The sequence below is a fragment of the Condylostylus longicornis genome, unplaced genomic scaffold (genome assembly GCF_029603195.1).
Source record: "Condylostylus longicornis isolate FDR11 unplaced genomic scaffold, ASM2960319v2 ptg000110l, whole genome shotgun sequence".
Taxonomy (NCBI): domain Eukaryota; kingdom Metazoa; phylum Arthropoda; class Insecta; order Diptera; family Dolichopodidae; genus Condylostylus; species Condylostylus longicornis.
In genome coordinates this window covers 1,995,143-2,015,527 of record NW_026578078.1, presented here as the reverse complement: position 1 = coordinate 2,015,527, position 20,385 = coordinate 1,995,143, and the positions used below count along the sequence as shown (strand labels likewise).

General features: G+C 23.4%; 1 protein-coding gene across 7 annotated transcripts in view; it reads right to left on the bottom strand.

The window, feature by feature from the left end:
* Positions 1-1,467: 1,467 nt before the first annotated feature.
* The window catches only part of LOC129614493 (Y+L amino acid transporter 2), a 55,128-nt gene continuing 36,210 nt past the window's right edge, over positions 1,468-20,385 (bottom strand). For 6 of the 7 annotated variants that reach the window (XM_055529116.1, XM_055529115.1, XM_055529119.1 and 3 more), the window contains 8 exons: positions 10,610-11,086; positions 6,449-6,695; positions 4,702-4,827; positions 4,269-4,362; positions 3,782-3,996; positions 3,408-3,637; positions 3,071-3,323; positions 1,468-1,873 (listed from right to left, as the gene is read on the bottom strand). In XM_055529116.1, coding sequence (XP_055385091.1) covers positions 1,806-1,873; positions 3,071-3,323; positions 3,408-3,637; positions 3,782-3,996; positions 4,269-4,362; positions 4,702-4,827; positions 6,449-6,695; positions 10,610-10,882 — 1,506 coding nt within the window. In that variant the 5' untranslated portion in view covers positions 10,883-11,086 and the 3' untranslated portion in view covers positions 1,468-1,805. Of the gene's footprint in view, positions 1,874-2,786; positions 2,849-3,070; positions 3,324-3,407; positions 3,638-3,781; positions 3,997-4,268; positions 4,363-4,701; positions 4,828-6,448; positions 6,696-10,609; positions 11,087-20,385 lie in introns of all 7 variants that reach the window. The other variant, XM_055529121.1, reaches the window with a different exon arrangement.

The following is a 20,385-nucleotide window of genomic DNA, read 5'->3' as shown; positions in this document are numbered from 1 at the left end:
GGTATTTTCATATTTTCATTCCAGAATTAAATATTATACATAAAATTCTTATTGTGTAATATAAGAATTTTATATTTTAAATTATGTATAATTTTTGTTAGAGAACATTAGAATTATATTACATTTAATATTACACATAATATAAATTACATGCAATATTATAAACCCATTAAACGAAATTTTACAATTGATAATATTGTTATACATATTATATAATTGCAAATACAAAATCATTATAAAGGAATAAGTATAATAATATTTTGACATGTTATGATTATAGTAAATAACATGAATTAAATTTTCATTTAAAATTTATTATGGTAATACAATATTTTCAGTCACAAAATTTATTATTATTTTTCCATGAATTAATTAAGAAAACTTTTTTTTACATATAATTCAGAAATTTAATCAAATCATTATATAAAAATTTCAAAATAATCATAACATATGCAATATTATTTCAAACCTTTACACATAATAATTACTTGCACTCAAATTTAATTAAATATATTGTTATTATAATTTATAAGAAAATTTTTGCATTTAAAATTAATTTAACAGATTATTGTTTGTAATCACTAGCATTCTGTGACAATTCAAGTGGCAATCAAAATTAAATTTCTATTACATTATTTAAAATAAAATATCTATTTTAATAAATTTTCTGAAATATTAAATAATAAAAATTCTGAATTGAAAACTAAAATTTAACTACCTTAATAATTTTTCTTTTTTTTTTTTTGCATATACGTATTTATGGGCTTTAATATAAGAAACCTTTTCAACTAGTACAATAATTATAATAAATTTCTTTTTTACATAATTTTAACTTAAAATTATACAATTCTGGTTTAATTAATATTTTTACGAATTAATTAAATAGGAATGTTTTTTTTTATTATATTTAATGTGATTTTTGTTTTGCAATAAAAATTTTTAACTTAAAACAATTTTTTTAATTATAATTTTTATATTGAAAATATTTTATTTAAACATCAGATACTAGTCGATTAAATTAAAAAAAGAATGAAATTTTTTTATTAAAAATATAAGTGTGTTTTCTTTTAATGTTTCTATTTTAATATTAATAATTCGTAAATTATTATTTTACTACATGAATTTTGGAAATAAGAAAAAAAAAATAATGAACAACAATATGAGTTAAGAGCAATAATTAAAAAATTATTTCTTAATTATGGTAAAAATTTGTTTTTTATTAATTTTTTTTTCACATGCTTTTCTCTTTTATTTATTTAAATTGTATAATTATATAATTATATTTATGTATGTAGATTTACAAGTTACATTATAGTTCACATGTTTACAATAAATTTTTGTTTATTTTTTTTATTTTTTTGAAATTATTTATTTATTATATTATTATAAGAATTATACATCTGAAGTATATTTAAAAATAATATACTATGAATTTTTTTTTGATTTTATTTTTTAGTTGTTTCGTAATTTCCTTGTTTATGCGTGCTTAAAATTTTTATTGAACCAAAATGGTTTCAATTTTTTTTTTATTTTGTTTGTTTTTTTTTTTTTTTAAGAATTATTATCAAATTTTAACAGCCACAATGTTTTTTTATATACTTGTAATGTTTATGTTTTCATGATTTTCGTACAATATTTTTATAAATTATTTATTAAATAATTTAATAAATAAATTAAAATATTTATTCGTTAAAATATTTTTTTAATAATTCTTCCACTCATTATTCTTTTGGTTTTTCGTTTATTTTTCTCTTTAATGTTCTTCAAATTTTTCTCATTGCATTTTTCATTTGTTTATTTTTTAATTAAACTTGAGCCGGTTTTGTTTTTCCTAGGACCATTAACATTTTTTGAAGAAATCTCGTAAAGCTTACTAAAATTAAACATTAAACACAAAAAAAAAGAAATTATTTTAATTAATTTAAAAAATAATTTTTAATTTTATAGAGTAAGGAAAATGTGCTGTCAATTTCATGGTGTCAATATAAAGTTTTATTTTATATACAAAAAAATATTCAATTAGAAATTTAGATGCAAAATAAATTTCAAAAATAAAATAATAATTTGAGGAGTTAGGAATAAATATTTACAAAGAAAATAATCTTAAAATAAATTTAATTTCTATTACTAACACAAAATGAAAAACAAAATAACAAAATCTTGAATAATGACATATAATTTAATTTCCCTTTTAAAGAAAGGGTGGTGCATTTGTTAAAATGTTATCGCTAATTTTTGTGCCCCAGTCATGCCTAAATCATGCACTTGTGAACAAAATTGATCATTAAGTTTAATGTTAATTGAGCGCAAAATCTTGAAAAAATATTTCAAAAATATTTGATAGTTTTTATATTTAGAGCAAAAACATCACTTTAAATCGCTTTATTAAAACATCACTATTACTGAACGTGCAATGGCGGATCATTTTATCAAAAATATTTTTTCATTGTAAAAACAATATTCGATCGACAGGCCTAAAAAAATTATTTTTGACATAAAATTTTTTGAATCGGAATTTTAAACTGATTAAAATTAATTAATCAAAAAATTTAAAACTTAATGCAGCAAACATTGCATCTACTATCGAAAAAAACATTTTGTTTAAATTTAATTCCTTTCAAAACAGATACAACAAAAAAAAAAAATACATAATTTAAAAGTTAACTAACTTAATACTAATAAAATTTTCCAGTGTTTTTTTAGCATGCCAATTCGAAAAATATTTAAAGAAAAAAAGAACAAAATAAAATGAAACATAAAACAAAATTAAATAAAAAAAATAAAACCTTTGAAGCGGATTTCGGTCGCACAACCATCATCATTTTTTGTAGGTTTTGAGTGAATCCTCCTAAAAAAATAATTCCAACATAAAATCTATTAATTAAAATTTTAATCAAACGGGGAAACTTAAAATTTCTATAAAAAAAAAGAAGAAGAAAATAAATTATTTTCTTTTTCGATACTAAACGGATTTAATAAAAGCCGAAATTAAAAATAAAAAACTAAACTTATTCTATTTTATGCTAGAAAATTGCTTAAATCTTATAAGTGTAAGAGATTATTTTCATACCCATTGTATTTTGGAACCATTTTGGTTTATTTTTCCATGCAATAAATAAGAAATAAACAGGAACACTTGATAAAATCATTAAAACACCATAACCAGTTTCAACTGGACTTGCATACATTGGTACAACTGTTACAAATATTGTTGCTAATAAGTAAATTACTGGCCATATTAAATTAACACGAATTGGCCTATTTAAATTAGGTTGAGCCCATCTTAACCATGGAAGACATAATACAGAAACGCCAATACTTAACTGTAATTAATTTTTAAAAAATAATTAATTTTTAAAAAATAACTTTAATAGGGGACAATTAAATGTATTCAAACAATTTTTTACCCATGTGGCGAATCCAACATAATTAATTAAAGCAAATATATCGGAAGATGTTAAATATAACATTGATAATAGTGCCATTATTAATACGGCTGGAGTTGGTGTAAGTCTCTGTATTTGAATCATTGTTAATATTTCTGGCATTTGTCCTTCACAAGCTCCGGCATAGAATAAACGTGATGACGTTAATAAAATACCATTTACAGCTCCAAAAGTTGATAATGCAACAAAAACTAAAATTATAAAAGAAATTTGTTTTATGTCAATTTTCATTTCAAAAATTCAATTTTATAATTCATTAACTTGACCAAATTTATATTATAAAATCTTAAATTAGTCATTAAATTTACAATTAAATTTTTTAAAATATTATTCACCTGGAATAGTCCATGCAAATATACCAAATACTCTTTCAGCATAAGTTACAGCCACAGCTTCAGAACCTAAAACTTCTTCAGGTGATAGAACTGAAAAGAAAGCAACATTTGCACAAACATATACAACTGTTACTAAGGTACATGATATAGCAATAGCGCGTGGTAAATTCTTTACTGGATCTTTTAATTCCTCAATAATGAAATTCAGATAATTCCTGAAAACGAATATATAGAAAAAAAATATCAATACATAAGAACGTTTGATATTTAATAAACTTTAAGTTATGATAGAAAAATTCAAAAGGAAAAATTGATAAAAATAAAAAATGACTGTAATTTTTAATTAGTACACGAAATATTGTCTTATTGCAAAATACTCGTTATTTTTTCCCTTATTACAGCGTAAAGGAATTTTAAATAACACAAAATCCCTAGAGATGCAATTATTTTTACAATAAAGAAAAATATTTATAAGAGACGCACTTACCATCCATTGTAAGCAAATAATCCTGAATAGAATGATAACGCCAAAGAAGTCACTTCAGCATTAGAATTTTCAAAAGTGAAATATTGTGTTTTTCCTACAAAAATATAAAAAGAAGAAAAATTAAAAGCCTTATCATTGTTTTTTATGGCAATTTTTAAAGTAAACTTTTAAAAAACGTTGTAATTTTATTGTAAATACAAAAACAAAATTCTCGGGACCCTGAGGATAACTGATAATAAAAAATTCTTTAAAATTAATGTTTTATAGAAACAACAATAACATTTTAGAAAAGCTGTATAATTGTTTCATGAATAATTGCATATGTTTAGGCGAAAACTATTAAATAATAATTATTTGTTGTTTTAACAAAACATCTTTCTGAGTTGCTATATTCAAAAGACTGCATGATAAAAAAAAAATTTTTATAAATTACCTCTTGCAAGTTCGTACAATCCAGTTCCAATTATAATAAATAATGCTAATAATTTGGCATATGTAAAAACATCTTGAACTCTAGTTGCCCATTTCACGTCCCAACAATTTACAAATGTTAAAACACCTAAAATACAATTTCTTATATTAATAAAAATAAAAACGCGTAAATAAGTGAAATGTAAATATGAAATTTTAGTACGGATTCTTGAATTCATATTGACTTGCATTGCCTCTGTACGGTTCGTCATGTAAAGCCATGTCAATGCTTTAAACTTTTATACAAGCCCTATAAAAGTTAATATTTCGTACTTTTCAGATTTATGATTTAAAATTTTATTCTTGATGGAATACTTAAGCAAAAGAACAAAATAAAATTGCATAGGTCTTACACAATTTATTTTGGAATATTCTTTTTGCTATAAGTAACGAAAAATATAATAAAAACTTAGAAAATAAAATTCATTTTATTTTCATTAATAAATTTTTCTATGCATAGTAAAATAGTAAACTATTTATTTGATATTCTTTTTCTACTTTTCTATTATTACATGGTCTGTCACTTAGTGTTTCGTACAAAGGATTTTTGTATTAACGAAACGAATGACCTCCTGATGACAAAAATGATAACAAAAGTGCTCTGTTATACTTTTATTATTGGATTTTTAGCATCTTTTTTTGTCTTTTTTTAATATTTTTATAATGTTATCAATAAAAAATTAATTTAAGATGTCGACATGATTTGCGTTGCAGTATCGTAGGTCAGAAAAATAAAAATAAAACAATAGTCGATTAGGTATATAAATTCCATTATTTCAATATTGTATTGATTAAAATGATTAATTGATTGATTTTGAACATTAATGGATGATTATAATAATTATTGATTGATTATTTTTAATATTTATTCGAGCCATAATCACATATGCGAGATAATATTGTATTTGTTATATCAACATTTTTAATAATATGAAAGTTTGATGGGCTACAAATTAATTTATTATAATCGCAGCCAATATTCGTTCATAAAATTATATACTTAAATAATTTCGATATAATTTTAAATAATTTAGATCTTATTGTGTACATACGTGTATATACGAAAGGCGGTCGTTATAATTCGTGATGTTGCCATTAAATTTGTGATATTTAAGAGCAATTTTTAAAAGAAACAAGCATTGATTTTAGAAAAGATGTGCCATTGATTTTATTTTTAAGTTATTAATGCCTCTAAGTTATATAATTTATTTTACTGCACAATAAAATATTTTTAATTTTCAACACAAAGATGGATTTATTATTCGAAATATTCAAATTATCATTTATTGAAATCATTATATTATTACAATTAATCTCAAATTAACGTACAATATTATAGACAAGAAGCCACCAGTATTTCATTAACTTCTTTTCAATAAATTGACAAATCATTTTGCCTTAAATTTTGATTAAATATTTTGTGAAAAACTTTTTTCTCGTACTTATACATCTTAAATGAATGGCGTCTACGTATTTAAACTTACAACGTAAATGACCCATAAAAAATTATGGAGGAGAGCAAAAAGATTGATTTTAATATATTTTGAATTTTGTTTTGCTTTTTTCTCATTCTGAAACTCATTATTTTTTTTTGGTTTTCATGTACATATAAAATTAATCAATATAAAAGTGATTTGTCACTATCAAAAACTTAAAACTAGAATAGGTAGAGTTTTATTAAAAAAACATTTTTTAAATATTATACTTACATATACAACATACAGCTAATAATCTTGCTGAATCATCTGGTGGCTGACATTCAGGGAAAAATGGTTTTAAAACGTATACACTGAATGTTAAAGCAACAATAGCTTGAGAACACGGTCTTACAATCATACATTCAATCCAAAGACGCACAAATGCTAAAAATGGTCCAAATGTTTCCATAATATATGCATAATCAGCTCCAGATTTTTTTATCATACATCCTAATTCAGCATAACAATAAGCTCCTACCTATTTATAATCAGAAATTAAAAACAAAATTAATTTTGCTTGTGTGTAGCGCGTACAGTGTTCATTGACTAAAATATTAATGATAAGGGTACATGTGATATTCTAGGTAAAAAAAATTCCTACATAATTATTTGCCTATAAGCAAATGACTATGAATTTTAAAACAATTCTTAATTGGGTTTTTTATTTCAAAAAATAATAATAAATCAACATTTTTTTAAAAGTTTTAAGATTCTTAAAGCATTATACCTATTTTTAAAAAACCGTCGAGAAGTTGATGGCAATAACATAATTTTGTAAAATTTGTGATGTAGCAAAAATAAAGCGTTTAAGTCAAAGTAATTAAGTTTTACAGCAATAATTAAAAATTAACACATTAAAATAAAATTATTCGTAATAAGTGTTTTTCATGATCTTGTAATTTCAAATCTTGTAATTCAATAACAATTTTTAGGAATTCTTTTTGAATGCATCGCAAAGAACAAAATTTCTGCTTAAATTAAAATTTATTTTTGGCAGTTTTTTCAATTTTAAAATTAAAACTTTTCTGAACTAGATAGAAATAAGGTAGAATAAAGATCTTTAAGTTTATTAACTTATCCTCTTCATTATTAATGATATTCTACTATACACATACATATACATATACACCACTGACACCTATATGACTTAAATAAACCGGCAAGAACATTAACCTAAAAAAAAAGAGGAAAAAAGTCACAGTTAGCACAACAAAAAAAAAATTATTTCCTCACAATAATCGTAAATCTTTTTACACATTCGATAAAAGCGTAACAAAAAAGTAAGTACACACATGTATTTGTATATGTTTACATTGAACTATGTATCATATGAATTACATTGAAATACACACGGTGTTTCGCATAAGGTGGCAAATATTTTCAGGGATGATTCTTCGATCAATTTGCGGCAAAAAATTGCACTGGAGGATGAGACAGAGGAGGCGCAGGTATACTAGTTTTCGAGCTACAGCCTGTTGAAAAAAAAGGTGCCAGTTTTTTCCTGCATATAAATAAATGCTTATTCATAATTCGGAAACATGCGACCTAGAGCAATCTGCAACGGAGCTGATTTCACATTCGATTGATTGCTTTTTGTTTAAGAATCATCTCTGAAATTATTTGTCACCTTATGTGAACCACCCTGTATTTTGCGTAACCTAATGATGTCTATAATATATATTATAAATAATTATGTACATACAAACTGAAAATTTTTATTTAAAGTACCTATGCTTTAAGGTGTGAATATGGTTTATATACCTACAAAAGGTAAAGGTGAATATGCCATTACTTTTGATTTTTTTTCTATATGGCATATACCAATGCACATATAGATTGAATTAATAGTTTATTAACATTTATTAAAATGTTAATAAACTATTAATTCAATCGCCTTAAGCAACTTTACTATCTTTCTTATTTTTCATTAAAATATTAAATTTATTGACTTTCTTTGACGTATTTTTATAATTATTATTTAGAAAATAGCAAAAATAAATGTAAAAATAAAAGAAATTAATCTTGAAAGCCCACAAACGTTTAAGACAATTTCTGATTTTTTACGCATAAAAAAAATTAACCTATTCAATAATATAATAATGTCGACATACATACATTATGTGTGATATTCGGATTTTATAAATTTTTAATCGGAAAAAGAAAACAAAAAAAAATTTCTAAATTTTGATCTGGTATCACCCCAAAAATATAATAAATTATTTTGTATTATTTCATATTGAAACAATTTTGAGGGCTGAGTGAAACATCACCAAAAATAATAGAGTCATATACAATGTTAAATTGTCTCTTTCTAAGAAAATTCTCAGAAGAGAAAAAGTTCTTCTCTTTTAAGATTTCTCTTTCTTCCCATATGTGTCAGAAGTATTGATAAAATTGAATATTTCAATTAAATAATTGAATTTCTTTCAAATACGAGTATATTGATTCTTAGTAATAAAGTTAACTGAAACTTAAACTACGTATTAATAGGTAAAGATTAATTCTTAGACTTGGACTATTTACAATGATATTTTGAGAAAACACAAATATTTATAGTTAATTTTCAGCATAAAAAATTGAGAAAAATTTTACTGAAAATTATTAGACGAATACCTAAGAAAAATTGAAAAAAACCTTTGATTTTCGAATGGAATTTTGAATTCGAATGGAAAGGAATTCAATGTAACTTTTTTCAATTTTTATTTTGAAATTCAAAATTTCAATCTATTTAAAATTTCAATACTTTTTATTACAATTTTTATTTGTATGCCTGAGTAAAAATTTTGTGAGAAAAATTTGGAAGAATTGGAAAAGTTACACATAATCGAAACAGTGTGTGCTTAGCTTTTTTTTTTGTTCGAAAAATCTGCAAGAAAAGAAATTTTTCTATCGAAAAGTGCACACCCATACGATCTTTAAATTGTGCTTGCGTGTAAAATTCTTTCAATTTATTAATATGAAATAAAATACAAGAGAAAATTATTTAGTACAAATTTAATAAATTGCAAATTAAGAACACAAGCTCATTATATGCAAAATGTCATTCATTTGTTGTGCTGGACTTATCTGTATAAATTATTTGCATACACAATATTTACGTATATAAATTAGAACAATTTAAGTTGAGTAAACTTTTTAAACAGATGCCTTTCCATACCTTAATACCTACATACTTATGTACATATGTAAACAAAATTTAAATGTAAATAATAATATTTATTTTTTTTTATTTAATATTCTAAAATACTTTCACTTTCAGCTGATGTTTTTTTTAAAAGCGAAAAAAAAAATGTCGTACATACATACATATATTAATTAATACAGTAAAGTTTTTTTGCCCGGCCCCCCATTCAACATTGAAAACGCTTGAATAAATTTAGTCAAGTGTTAATTACGTTTGTTTAATTTTTAATATAAACATTTTTCTTACGTAATTTTTGTTTAGAAGAACTGTACAATTATATATGTACATATATGTATGTATGTATGTACGTAGTAAAATGGTATAAAATTAAAAATTGTTTTAAAAACTTCCTCACGAAATTTTAATAATTTTATTTACTAACATAGTAACATAATTAACGTTATTTTCAACACAATAATAGGCACTTAATAAAAATAAAATATTTATTTCAATATTTTTTTCGTTTTTCATGTTTTTTATTAAAGTAAAGCTACTACAAATTTATATTGGTGACATTATGACATTCAAAATAACCTTGACTTTTTAAAATCTTGCTTTAAAAATTTTTGTTAGCATTGATATGAAAAACATGTAAAATGAGGTCCGGCTTTTGACAGCGAGTTTCTTAATTTTTATTAAGAGCTATACATATAGGCTATCAGTTTTTTTTTAATTATTATAGTTAAAAATTATGTACATGCATGTATGTAATCAGTGAGCTACTAATTTGAAAGTTGATAAGAATTTTAGATGGAAGTTTCCTTAATGAACACCAAAAGAATAATAATTTATTATCGACAAGGGTTAAGACAAAAATTAAGTTTATTTCATTTTAAAAGTATATAGAAGCTTAAATTATTTATTTTGTAAGATAGTTCCAGTTGTTTGTTGTCCAAATAGTTTATTTACTTGTTGAAATATTAAATGTAAAATTTTCCATTTTTATTAAATAAAAAATATTCAGCCGGTGTCGTTATTGTGAACTAGGATTAATTATATTTTTAGAGTTTTTATAAATTAGTTTTCCATCTAACCGGCCATAATTTATCAATTAACACTAGTAAGAATAATTTAAAGAATTGAAATTAAGAGAATAACTTCCACCGAGTGGTTATTATGAAGATGAATTTGAAATTTCTCTCATAAATTATAGAAATTATGAATACACACTTAATTTAATCACAAGAATATTGAAACATTTAACTTACCATTGAAAATAGTCCTGATATGACCCAAACAACTAAAGATAAATTAACACTTCCTGTGTGCATAAGAACACCTGTTGGTGATACAAAAATACCAGAGCCAATAATTGAACCAACTATTACAGTGACACCATTAACAAGACTCATTTTTGCTTTTAATTCAACTTCTTGATGTTGGCCAGCGGCCGGTGCCCCATCATTTTTATTTCCATTTTGTTTGTCATCCTTATTGCTATCGTTAATATTACCTCTCGTCAACGATTCTTCTTCAGCCATTTTTAATTTTTTATTTTTTCTTTTATATTTTTTATTTGTTAAATTTTTATTTTAACTCTATGTATAATAAAGTCCTTTCTAAAAAAAAAATTGTCCTTAGTATTTGATATTGATTTTAATTTTTTCTTTTGTTTCTATTTCTTTCTTGTTGTATTTCCTCTTCAATTAATTTGATATGCGTTGTTGGATAAAATTGGTTCCGTTCTGAAAGCAAAAAGAAAGAGGAAAGTATTAAAAATGAAACTTTGTAATTTGATGCCTTTAAGCAACATTAAGGAGTAAAACACTTAAGCATATCAATTACTTAACGTTAATAATATTGCAAATTATAAGGAAATATCCTCAAAATATGACTATGTAAATATACTCTACACTGGAAAACAACACAATAAGTATGTATGATAATGAAAAATTTTCAATAATAACAGAAAAATATTGAAATGTCATCAGATTGTCATACTTATATTTCCAATAAGTTGTACTTTAACTTGTTAATTAAACTGAAAATTATAAAATTCAATGTACACTGTACGTATGTATGTATAAATCGTAACACAAATAAATGGATTAAATTTCTAAAAAGTACTTGCAAGGTACAAGAAAATTGCATTTAAAAACGGTGAAATGAACAAAGAAACATATGGGGATATGAACACTTTGATGTAATATCAATTAAATGATTTTAAAGTGATAAATTATACAAAACGGCCTATTTATCAAAATTTTAAGCTTTCAACATAATTCAATTTTTATAAGGCCCATTTCAGGATTTTTTCCGGTGGCAGGAAACTCACGGAATACAATTGTCAAACAAACTGTTGAACAAAAGTTGCAGCGATTTGGTACGCCGTAAGAATTTTTTTAAGGCCCCTATAAAATTAATCTTGCCAATCTTACTCATTTTTATAGGTCTGCGTGCAGTAACGCAGGTCTGCATATGTATCTATGAAAATTTTTAACTGTTAAGGTCTTTATATCAAATAAGCGCTTCAACAAAAGGCGATCGGATGAACTTAGACCAATATTTAGAATATAATTCTATGATTTAGAATATTTTATGGACTCGCAAAGGTTCTTTGCTGTTATATAGGTCGTGAAACATAATGAAAATACTCACCATGTATAATATTTAGATGAATATAAAAAATAATGGAATTATGTTACATAAACTATTGCAAGAGCTGAATTACATGTACGAGTGAGTATCAAGCTCAAGAGACCTCCATATTTAAAAATGTTAAACGCAAGATAGTAAGATAGTTTTATTGCAAATTACTCAATTGTTATTAGCATTAATTTCATACCTTTAATGATTTATAACCAAGTCCCCAAAAGATATTAACAGTATTTTGCTAAACTTTGGAAATAACACAAATTAATTATAAAAGTTGCCTAATTAACTTCACAAAATAAAAAGCTACTTTATTTTACATTTTGTAAATTTAATAATTTTTGTATAGGGATTGTGTATTGAAATATTAAAAAAATATCGTAATAATTTTAAATTATTATTTTTTATATTATAGTGTTAATTTAATTTTAATATTTAATTTAATTAAAGAATTTAAACTAAAAAATTAATTACATAATTCAGAAAATTTTAATCAAACAGAGTTTCTAAATTATAAAATTTTTGCCTAGTTGACATGACCGAAAATAAAATTTTATCTTAATTAAGTTAGATTTTTATTTCTCTATATAGGAAGAATTTAACGGAAATCATCATTTCTGAGTCTTATCTTTCATTCTTATTTTATTTTTCAATTAGTAAAGATTTTTGAATTTTTCAATTTCTTTAAAATTTTTTATCTGTTTACTTTTATTATTTAAACGGAGTTCTTAATTAAATCTCTAACACAATTTTTTTTTTTTCATTTTGCAATCTTAATCAATTCAAAACTGACAAAATTATTTGTGAGAATATCAGAGATACTTATTCAATTGTGTTTTTGGACAATTGAATTCTAAATAGAATTTTTGGTAAATAAGGAACAAATTTTTGTTTTTTTCAGTTGTGTTGTGTTACACAATAAAAATGAATTTTTATTTAAATTTTAAAATAAGCGTCCATTTAAGTTTAAATAATTTTATAATAATAATAATAATAATATAATAACATAAATTATACAAATTGGCCTATTGTGTCCAAATTTTAGGAATTAAGAGTGTACATATAAACGCAGGAAATTTGCAAGAAAATTTCGGTAAATTAACGAATCAAAAATGATTTTAAAGATTAAAGAACAAAATTTTTACAGCAATGTTTTATTTCCTATTGTATGTAAGCTTAATGTGTACTTCAGCTAAATTTCGCATTAATAAATTTTGTGAGAAAAGGAAATATGTATTATAGAAATGAATAATAATTCTTCTAACTATTGGGAAAATTAATTTAGCAGAATTTGTTAAAATTTAAAATCTGAGAAAAACGAAAATATATAAAATTCACCGGGACAACTTTGTGATACTCGTACGAATGATTGTAATTGCCACCTATCACCACGAGTCATGAAATTTCAACTAGTTTTATCAAATATAACAGTTCCAAAAATATACTTGTTTGAGCGACATTTCTATGGTGGCTTCAATAATTTATGAGGTATGGTCAAATATTTTTTGAAGTTTTAGGGCGCTAACCACTACCTAGATCACATTCAGTTTAAATAAGGTTATGACACTTATCTCTATACATATTTTTGTGGAAATTTGGTAATCTTGGCTCAATTAATTTTTGAGTTATCGTAGACACCAACGGATAGACATACAGACACGGTTAAATCGACTCAGAATTCGACGCTAATCGGTAACTTATTATATATATTATGTCTATATCTCACTTACACATATAGATCTCAGATCATTATTTCATGGCTATAAAAACGGCAAGACATATTTATAATACCTTTCGAACATACGTTCGCAGCGATGTGTAAAAATGTTTCAAAACATTAGCAATTCTAATTTTAGTTTTAGATCTCTGTTACATAATTAGAAAAAGTTTTAATAAAATCAATACACATTTTTTTGAAAATTTACTTGAAATTAAAATTTGAACAATATGTAATTAATTTTTTAACTTCTTAAACAAAAGAGCATAAATTTTAAAATGTGACTATTTTAATTTGAATGAGTTTGTTAATTTGCTACATAATTTAGGTCTTAGTGATTTTCACATCGTAAACATATTTTTGTACACATTGTATTAACATTAGTTATAGAAATAATATTCGAATTGTTATATTTGAGGTTGTAGTTTGATATTCTCTTAATGAATTTCGATTTTAGGCTGAAATCTACGCAATCAATTTCTAAAAACATGAAGCGTATATACTCAACTTCCCTGCTGTCGAGAAGTATTCACTATCACTACGTCACTTTATTAAAATTATTTAGCTTTGTTGTAAATTAATTTTGAGGTACATTTTTGTTCTACGTGTAAAAATATAAAGACAATTAGAAATTTGTAAGAATTTTAATTTCTTGAGTAATGCTTAAGTTCAAATTTTTTCCACTCATTCATATTTGAGTTGCGATAGTAGAAGAAATATTACAAATAAATTATATTGATTGTTGCAAATTATTTAACGAGATCAAATAAAATAAATAATAGAAAAATTAATTAGAGTAATTGTTTTACGAAATTATTAAATTTATAAGCTGAAACTATATATCTAAATACGATAAAAATTCAACTTTTATATTAAAAAAAAATTACTTTGAGTTTTGTTTTAAATTTTTTGTTTAATTAACCTACAAAATTTATGATAGAATTAATCAAATATTGTAAAATAAGTTCATACATAATGGTTTTTATATTTTCTAATTACGAGTACCTCGAAAATAAGAGTACATTAAAATAATTAAGAATTTTTTTTATGCTAATTATTTCTTTTCATTTACTCCGTCTAAATCAATTAACTACTATTGTTAAATTAACTATAATTATTGTACATATAGAAAAATCAATAATCAATGTTTTTTTATTTAATCTGTGAATTAAAAAAATTTCCATATTTATGTGGAAAATTAACACATTTCCAATCATTAATTTCTTTTCAGATTTTATTTTTAAACAATAATTGTTGATATAAAATTTGTAATTAATACAATTTTAGAAATTCATTCAAGCTTCACGGAAAACTAAATTCATCATATTTACGTGGCAGTAAAAAATTGCCTTTCTAATTGTAAAAATATTTCACAAATTGTATTTACAATAAATTTATAGGTCATACACTTTATTCGATTTGAATCGCTCTTTTAATAAAATGTACAACTAAAGACATAAAATGTAGAGCTTAAATCTTGTATATATACATTTTGATAATAATAAACTTAATTCAAGTTTTTTAGTTTTTTCTTCTTTTTTTTGCAAAAAATAAAGGTCAAAAGCGTTTAAAGTTAAAAATCGAAAAATTACTTTTGTTTTATACCACTAAATATATTCAAAACTTCAAAAACCTTGCAGATTTAACACAATTATTGTGGCCACATTAAATTATAGAATAATCACACATTTATAACATAATAAAATTTTGGCAAAAATACATTATTAAGAACTTTCAAATTTTGAATGTTGACCTTGCCAATCCATTAATATTTTCCCTTTCTATAACATTTAAAAAAAAATGCAAAATGGAAAAAAAACTGAAAAGTATAAATTGAAAGCATGAAATTGAAATCTTTATGTAAAAAAAATTAATGAGAATAAGAATAGCTTTTTAATTTTAACTTTTGATAATCAAATCGTTACCGTATAACAATTGATTAATTAATAATTTTTATACATCTAGTTGTCAAACAATTTAAACAAAATCTCACTTTAATTTCAGAGTTTTTTTTATCAAAATATTTTAGACTGGACGGGCGTACCGACATAGCTAAATCGACTTAGAATTTGACGTTGGTCAACAACATACACTTACATCTATGTATGTCTCGGCCGTTTATTTCTTAACCTTACAAACGCATAGTTAAATAATTTATCATCGAACCCCTTCGAAAATTTGTTCATGGAGGTATAAATATTTATGTAAATTGTTAAGGGTTGCCACACATCATTTATAATTAAGTGGGTAACAAATAAATTATTTGCCAATGCTTAAATTTAATTTTAAATTAAGAAATGAACTAAATTGATAACAAATCACCTATTGACAAATCACCTATTGACAAAACGGACGGATCCTCATTCGGGATCATTTATTTTTTATAAACAACAATTACAATAATTTAAGATGTCAAGTTCAGCAAACTCATAATTCATAATACGTCTTTTTTACTTTATTTTCTATATATAAAAAAATAGTTTTTTTGCATATTATGTGACTTTTCTAGTACTTTCCCGAAAAAAATTTTTAAATAAGTGTATTTCAGTTTCAATTTGTCTGACCGTCCATCTTTACTAGAAAATTATTTCCGTAGAAGCAAATTTTTACCTATTTCAAGGGTCTAAAAAATTTTTATCTGTTTAGCTCTAACTCCAAAAAATTTAATTTTTTGCCTATTTTTTTAACAAAACCATAAACATGTTTTCAATGCAGAAAAATAGTACTTAACTGACTTCTTCTACTGCTGCATAACATAGATGAAAATGACAAAATGGTCGTTAAAACTAGTTATCATCTAAAATCCGTTTTTTTCAGATTTTTATTATCGTTTCTAATAAATCTAGAGGATAGGCTGTAGAATTCTGAAATTTTATCAGCTTCTCTAAAAGCTGACGTTAACGTTCTCTTCATTTTTTTTTCTTACTTCATCCTAAATGTATGCAATTATTTAAATATATTTAGATATATGAATGAAAGTAAAGTATTTTCACTTCCTCAAGGGAAAAATGATATTTTACAAGCCCTTTGTTTAACCCAACTTTCAATATTTGCTTTCTTTCTTTTGAGTTTCCGACTTAATTTTCTATTTATTGAATTAAATACGTATATGCGATTTACAGTTACACAATATTAATATTAAAAACATTTTTATTCCACTCAAAATATTTATGAAAAAATTGAGTATTGTCATTTGTGATTTATAATCTTACATACATACTTAATTAAAAGCCACATTTGTTTCCATTCAAATTTTAAAATATTCATTTACTCTGTTTTACTTTGAGCACAGGTAAAAAGAAAAATTTGAATCTAGTATTCGTTTTTTACAATGAATAGGAAAATAAAAAGAAATTAGACAAATTTAAATTTAAAAGAAGAAGCGCAAAAAATATTGAATTAAATTTCGTACATACACAAACGTTTGCATAAATTTAAAACGTCATATAATACTATTATGACAATAGAAAAAGCTTTTTTATTTTTAAACCACGCGTTCTATAGGTTCAATTAACTTTACTATTTCTTATTAAAATTTATAGAAATATAAAAAATTAAATAATAAATTGAATTGATTAAGTTAAAGTGCAATTACTAAATTATTCAAAGTATTCAAAGTTGGACAGTTTATTTACACTTTGAAAAACAAGAAATAAAAAATAACAAAAAATTGAAAAACATTTTCATTCAACAAATTGTTCGCAATAAATAAAAAACTTAAACGCCAGCAATCTTTTATATGTAAACAAAAACAATTCAATAAATCAATTCAAGAATTTCTTAAAGCTATATCAATTTCAATTTATATAATATTTTCTATAAATTCTATTTGAATATTATGTACTTCTATGTGTTTATATGTAAATATACAAGAATATCACAATATTATAATAAAAATTACGTAAAAGTAAAAGAGGAAAACAAATAATGCGCGTAAATAACATTCCACCTGTTCATATAAAATTCATAACACCAGTTTATATATGAACAGATGGTAACCGGTCACTCCTTTTATTTATTTTTTTTATATTTAAAATAATTTTTTTTTATTGTGTATATAAAATTTTAATAAATTAATTAAAATTATATATAAATTTATAACAAACTTTTTATATAATATGATTATTTTTATATTATGTACAAGCAAGCTTTCAAATTAATTATTTAAATATTTAATTCTAAATATGTATATAATAAATAATAAAATGTCAAAATTTTTATAAAAATTATAATTTGATATTTGATTATAAAATTCTTCTAATGATCAACCAGTTTGTTAATGCAAATTCTATATTAAAATTAAAATTATTTTGAAAGATATATTAAAATCGAATAGATAAACTAAAAAAAAATTAGTTAAGAATAAAGCTTTTGAGTTGAAAGAATTGAATATTATACAGATTGTCTTGTTATTTGAAGCAAATCACATTTCGATTTTGGGAGCATAGTCATGAGAAAAATATATTGATATACTTTTAAGTTCTGAATTCAGTTGCAACTTTGAACCAAATAATTTCTATATGTCAAAAAACAATCATTTAATTCTTTTGACTCTTGATTGTGTTTCATCCTCTTATCTCTAATGATAAGGTTTGTTAACGGTTGGTAAACGTATGTATACGTAGAAAAATACTTCTCTCAAATATTTGAAAATTGATAAATTTATCTGTACTTAGGTATTAAAACAACTGTGATTAAATTTTAATAAATTGAAAAAACAATAAACTAATTACAAATCCAATTACTAAAACTAACATGCGAAGTACGAAAATTTCGTGATAAAAGAAGAAGTTGTATGTAACTTATTACTATAATTACAATAAACTTATTACTAATAAAATACAACTTATTACTAATAAAATCGAAAGTTTTACAAAATAATTTTTTTCTTGTCTTTTATCAAAATATTTTTATAAAAAACAACTCCAACCACAAAATAAACTTCTAAATAAATTCATGTTTTACAATTTTCAAGTTTTCAAAAGCTATGTCATGTAATTATCTAGTCGAAATTTTATAGAGCAATTTAAATTTAAATTTTAATATTTTCTATCAATTTGAATTTATTAAGAAAATGGGGTGTTTACACCAAAATGGTCCTAACCTATCCCAATATGTCTCAACTTATTTTAGTTTTAAATTGAACTTGAATCTGAATGTTATGTTACATATACATAATATTTTCATTTGTATATGTACCTATACGTCCAACTTTTTAGTAGGTACACACATATATAAATTTATCTATTTGTAGAAGTATGTATATAGGTATATTTTCACTCAAATAAATTGATTCCAGATCAATAATTTCAATTAATAAATATTTTAATTTAAAAAAAAATTTTTTTTACAAGAAAAAAATCGAAAGTTTTACAAAATAATTACCGTATTGTGTAAACAATAGGTAGGTTATGTGATGGCAACAAATTTTGCATATTCAGTTTTCGGTGGGAATGCACTTCTCCATAGTAGGGAAGTGTAAATAAACTATTTTTAGCAACCTGTCGGTCTGTCGGTCTGTGTGTGCACGCGTGTATCTCAAGTTCGGATGAACCGATTTTGATGAAATTTTATATGTAAGTTTATTTCCACCATGGCACGGATTGATCAACTTTTGGTATACTACAGGCCTCGGGAACTGCACTTTTTAGCGGTCCTGTTTTACATATTGAACATTTTGAAGAAAATATTCAACCGATTTACTTGAAATTTTATATATAAGCTCAGCTCGACCGTCCGCAAAAATTCGTATGTTTTGGAAGAAATCAGGCATCGGCAACTAGACGTTTACTACGGGCCAAATATACATTTTTGTGTATATAAAGAGAAATAATCAACCGATTTCATTGAAATTTGATATATGAACTCCTCGTATTAAAACAATGAACATATAAATTTTTTGGAAAGATCAGGGCTCGAAAACGGATTTGCGGGCCGATTTTACATTTTTCACCATATCCACAGAACAAATTGATGGAATTTCTTGAAATTCGATATTTGAGTTCTGGTTGTTACCGAAACTAACTGGCGAGCATTTCAGGGAATTCGGGTAGCACAAAGCGAAACTGTACTAAGAGCCAAATTTACATTTTTCTAAGTATGTTAACTATAAGCTTACTAATGTCCTATAAATTGGAAAGAAGTATTTAACAGACATTTTTATAATATTCTGTAACACTTTCATTTAACTAGACAATACACAATGCGGTCGGTTATGTGCTGACCACATCAGATTTTTTTTTTCTTGTCTTTTATCAAAATATTTTTATTTGAGTAAAATAAAAAGAAATACCGGCTCAATTTGTTGACTAATGAAATTTTCAAATAAAATAAACATGAATTTAAATTAATAATTAAATTGCATACAATGAATTACAATATTCCCGAAGAAATCAAAGACTAACTTAAATAAACATTTCTGACGACATATCGGCATAACATATCGAAATTGATTTAATATTATAAAGAAACAGCAAAAAAAAACAAAATTAAAATTTTATCAATTATTAAAAATAAATTGATTTCTTCTTTTATATGTATATATGTTCTTATAATGGCTAGACATAAGAAAACAATTTAAAAACTTAATTAAAGAATGTTTTATATGTAAAGATTTGAATACATATTTTAAATGCATACTACAAAGCGCCACTGTTTCTAACATATGATTTGTAA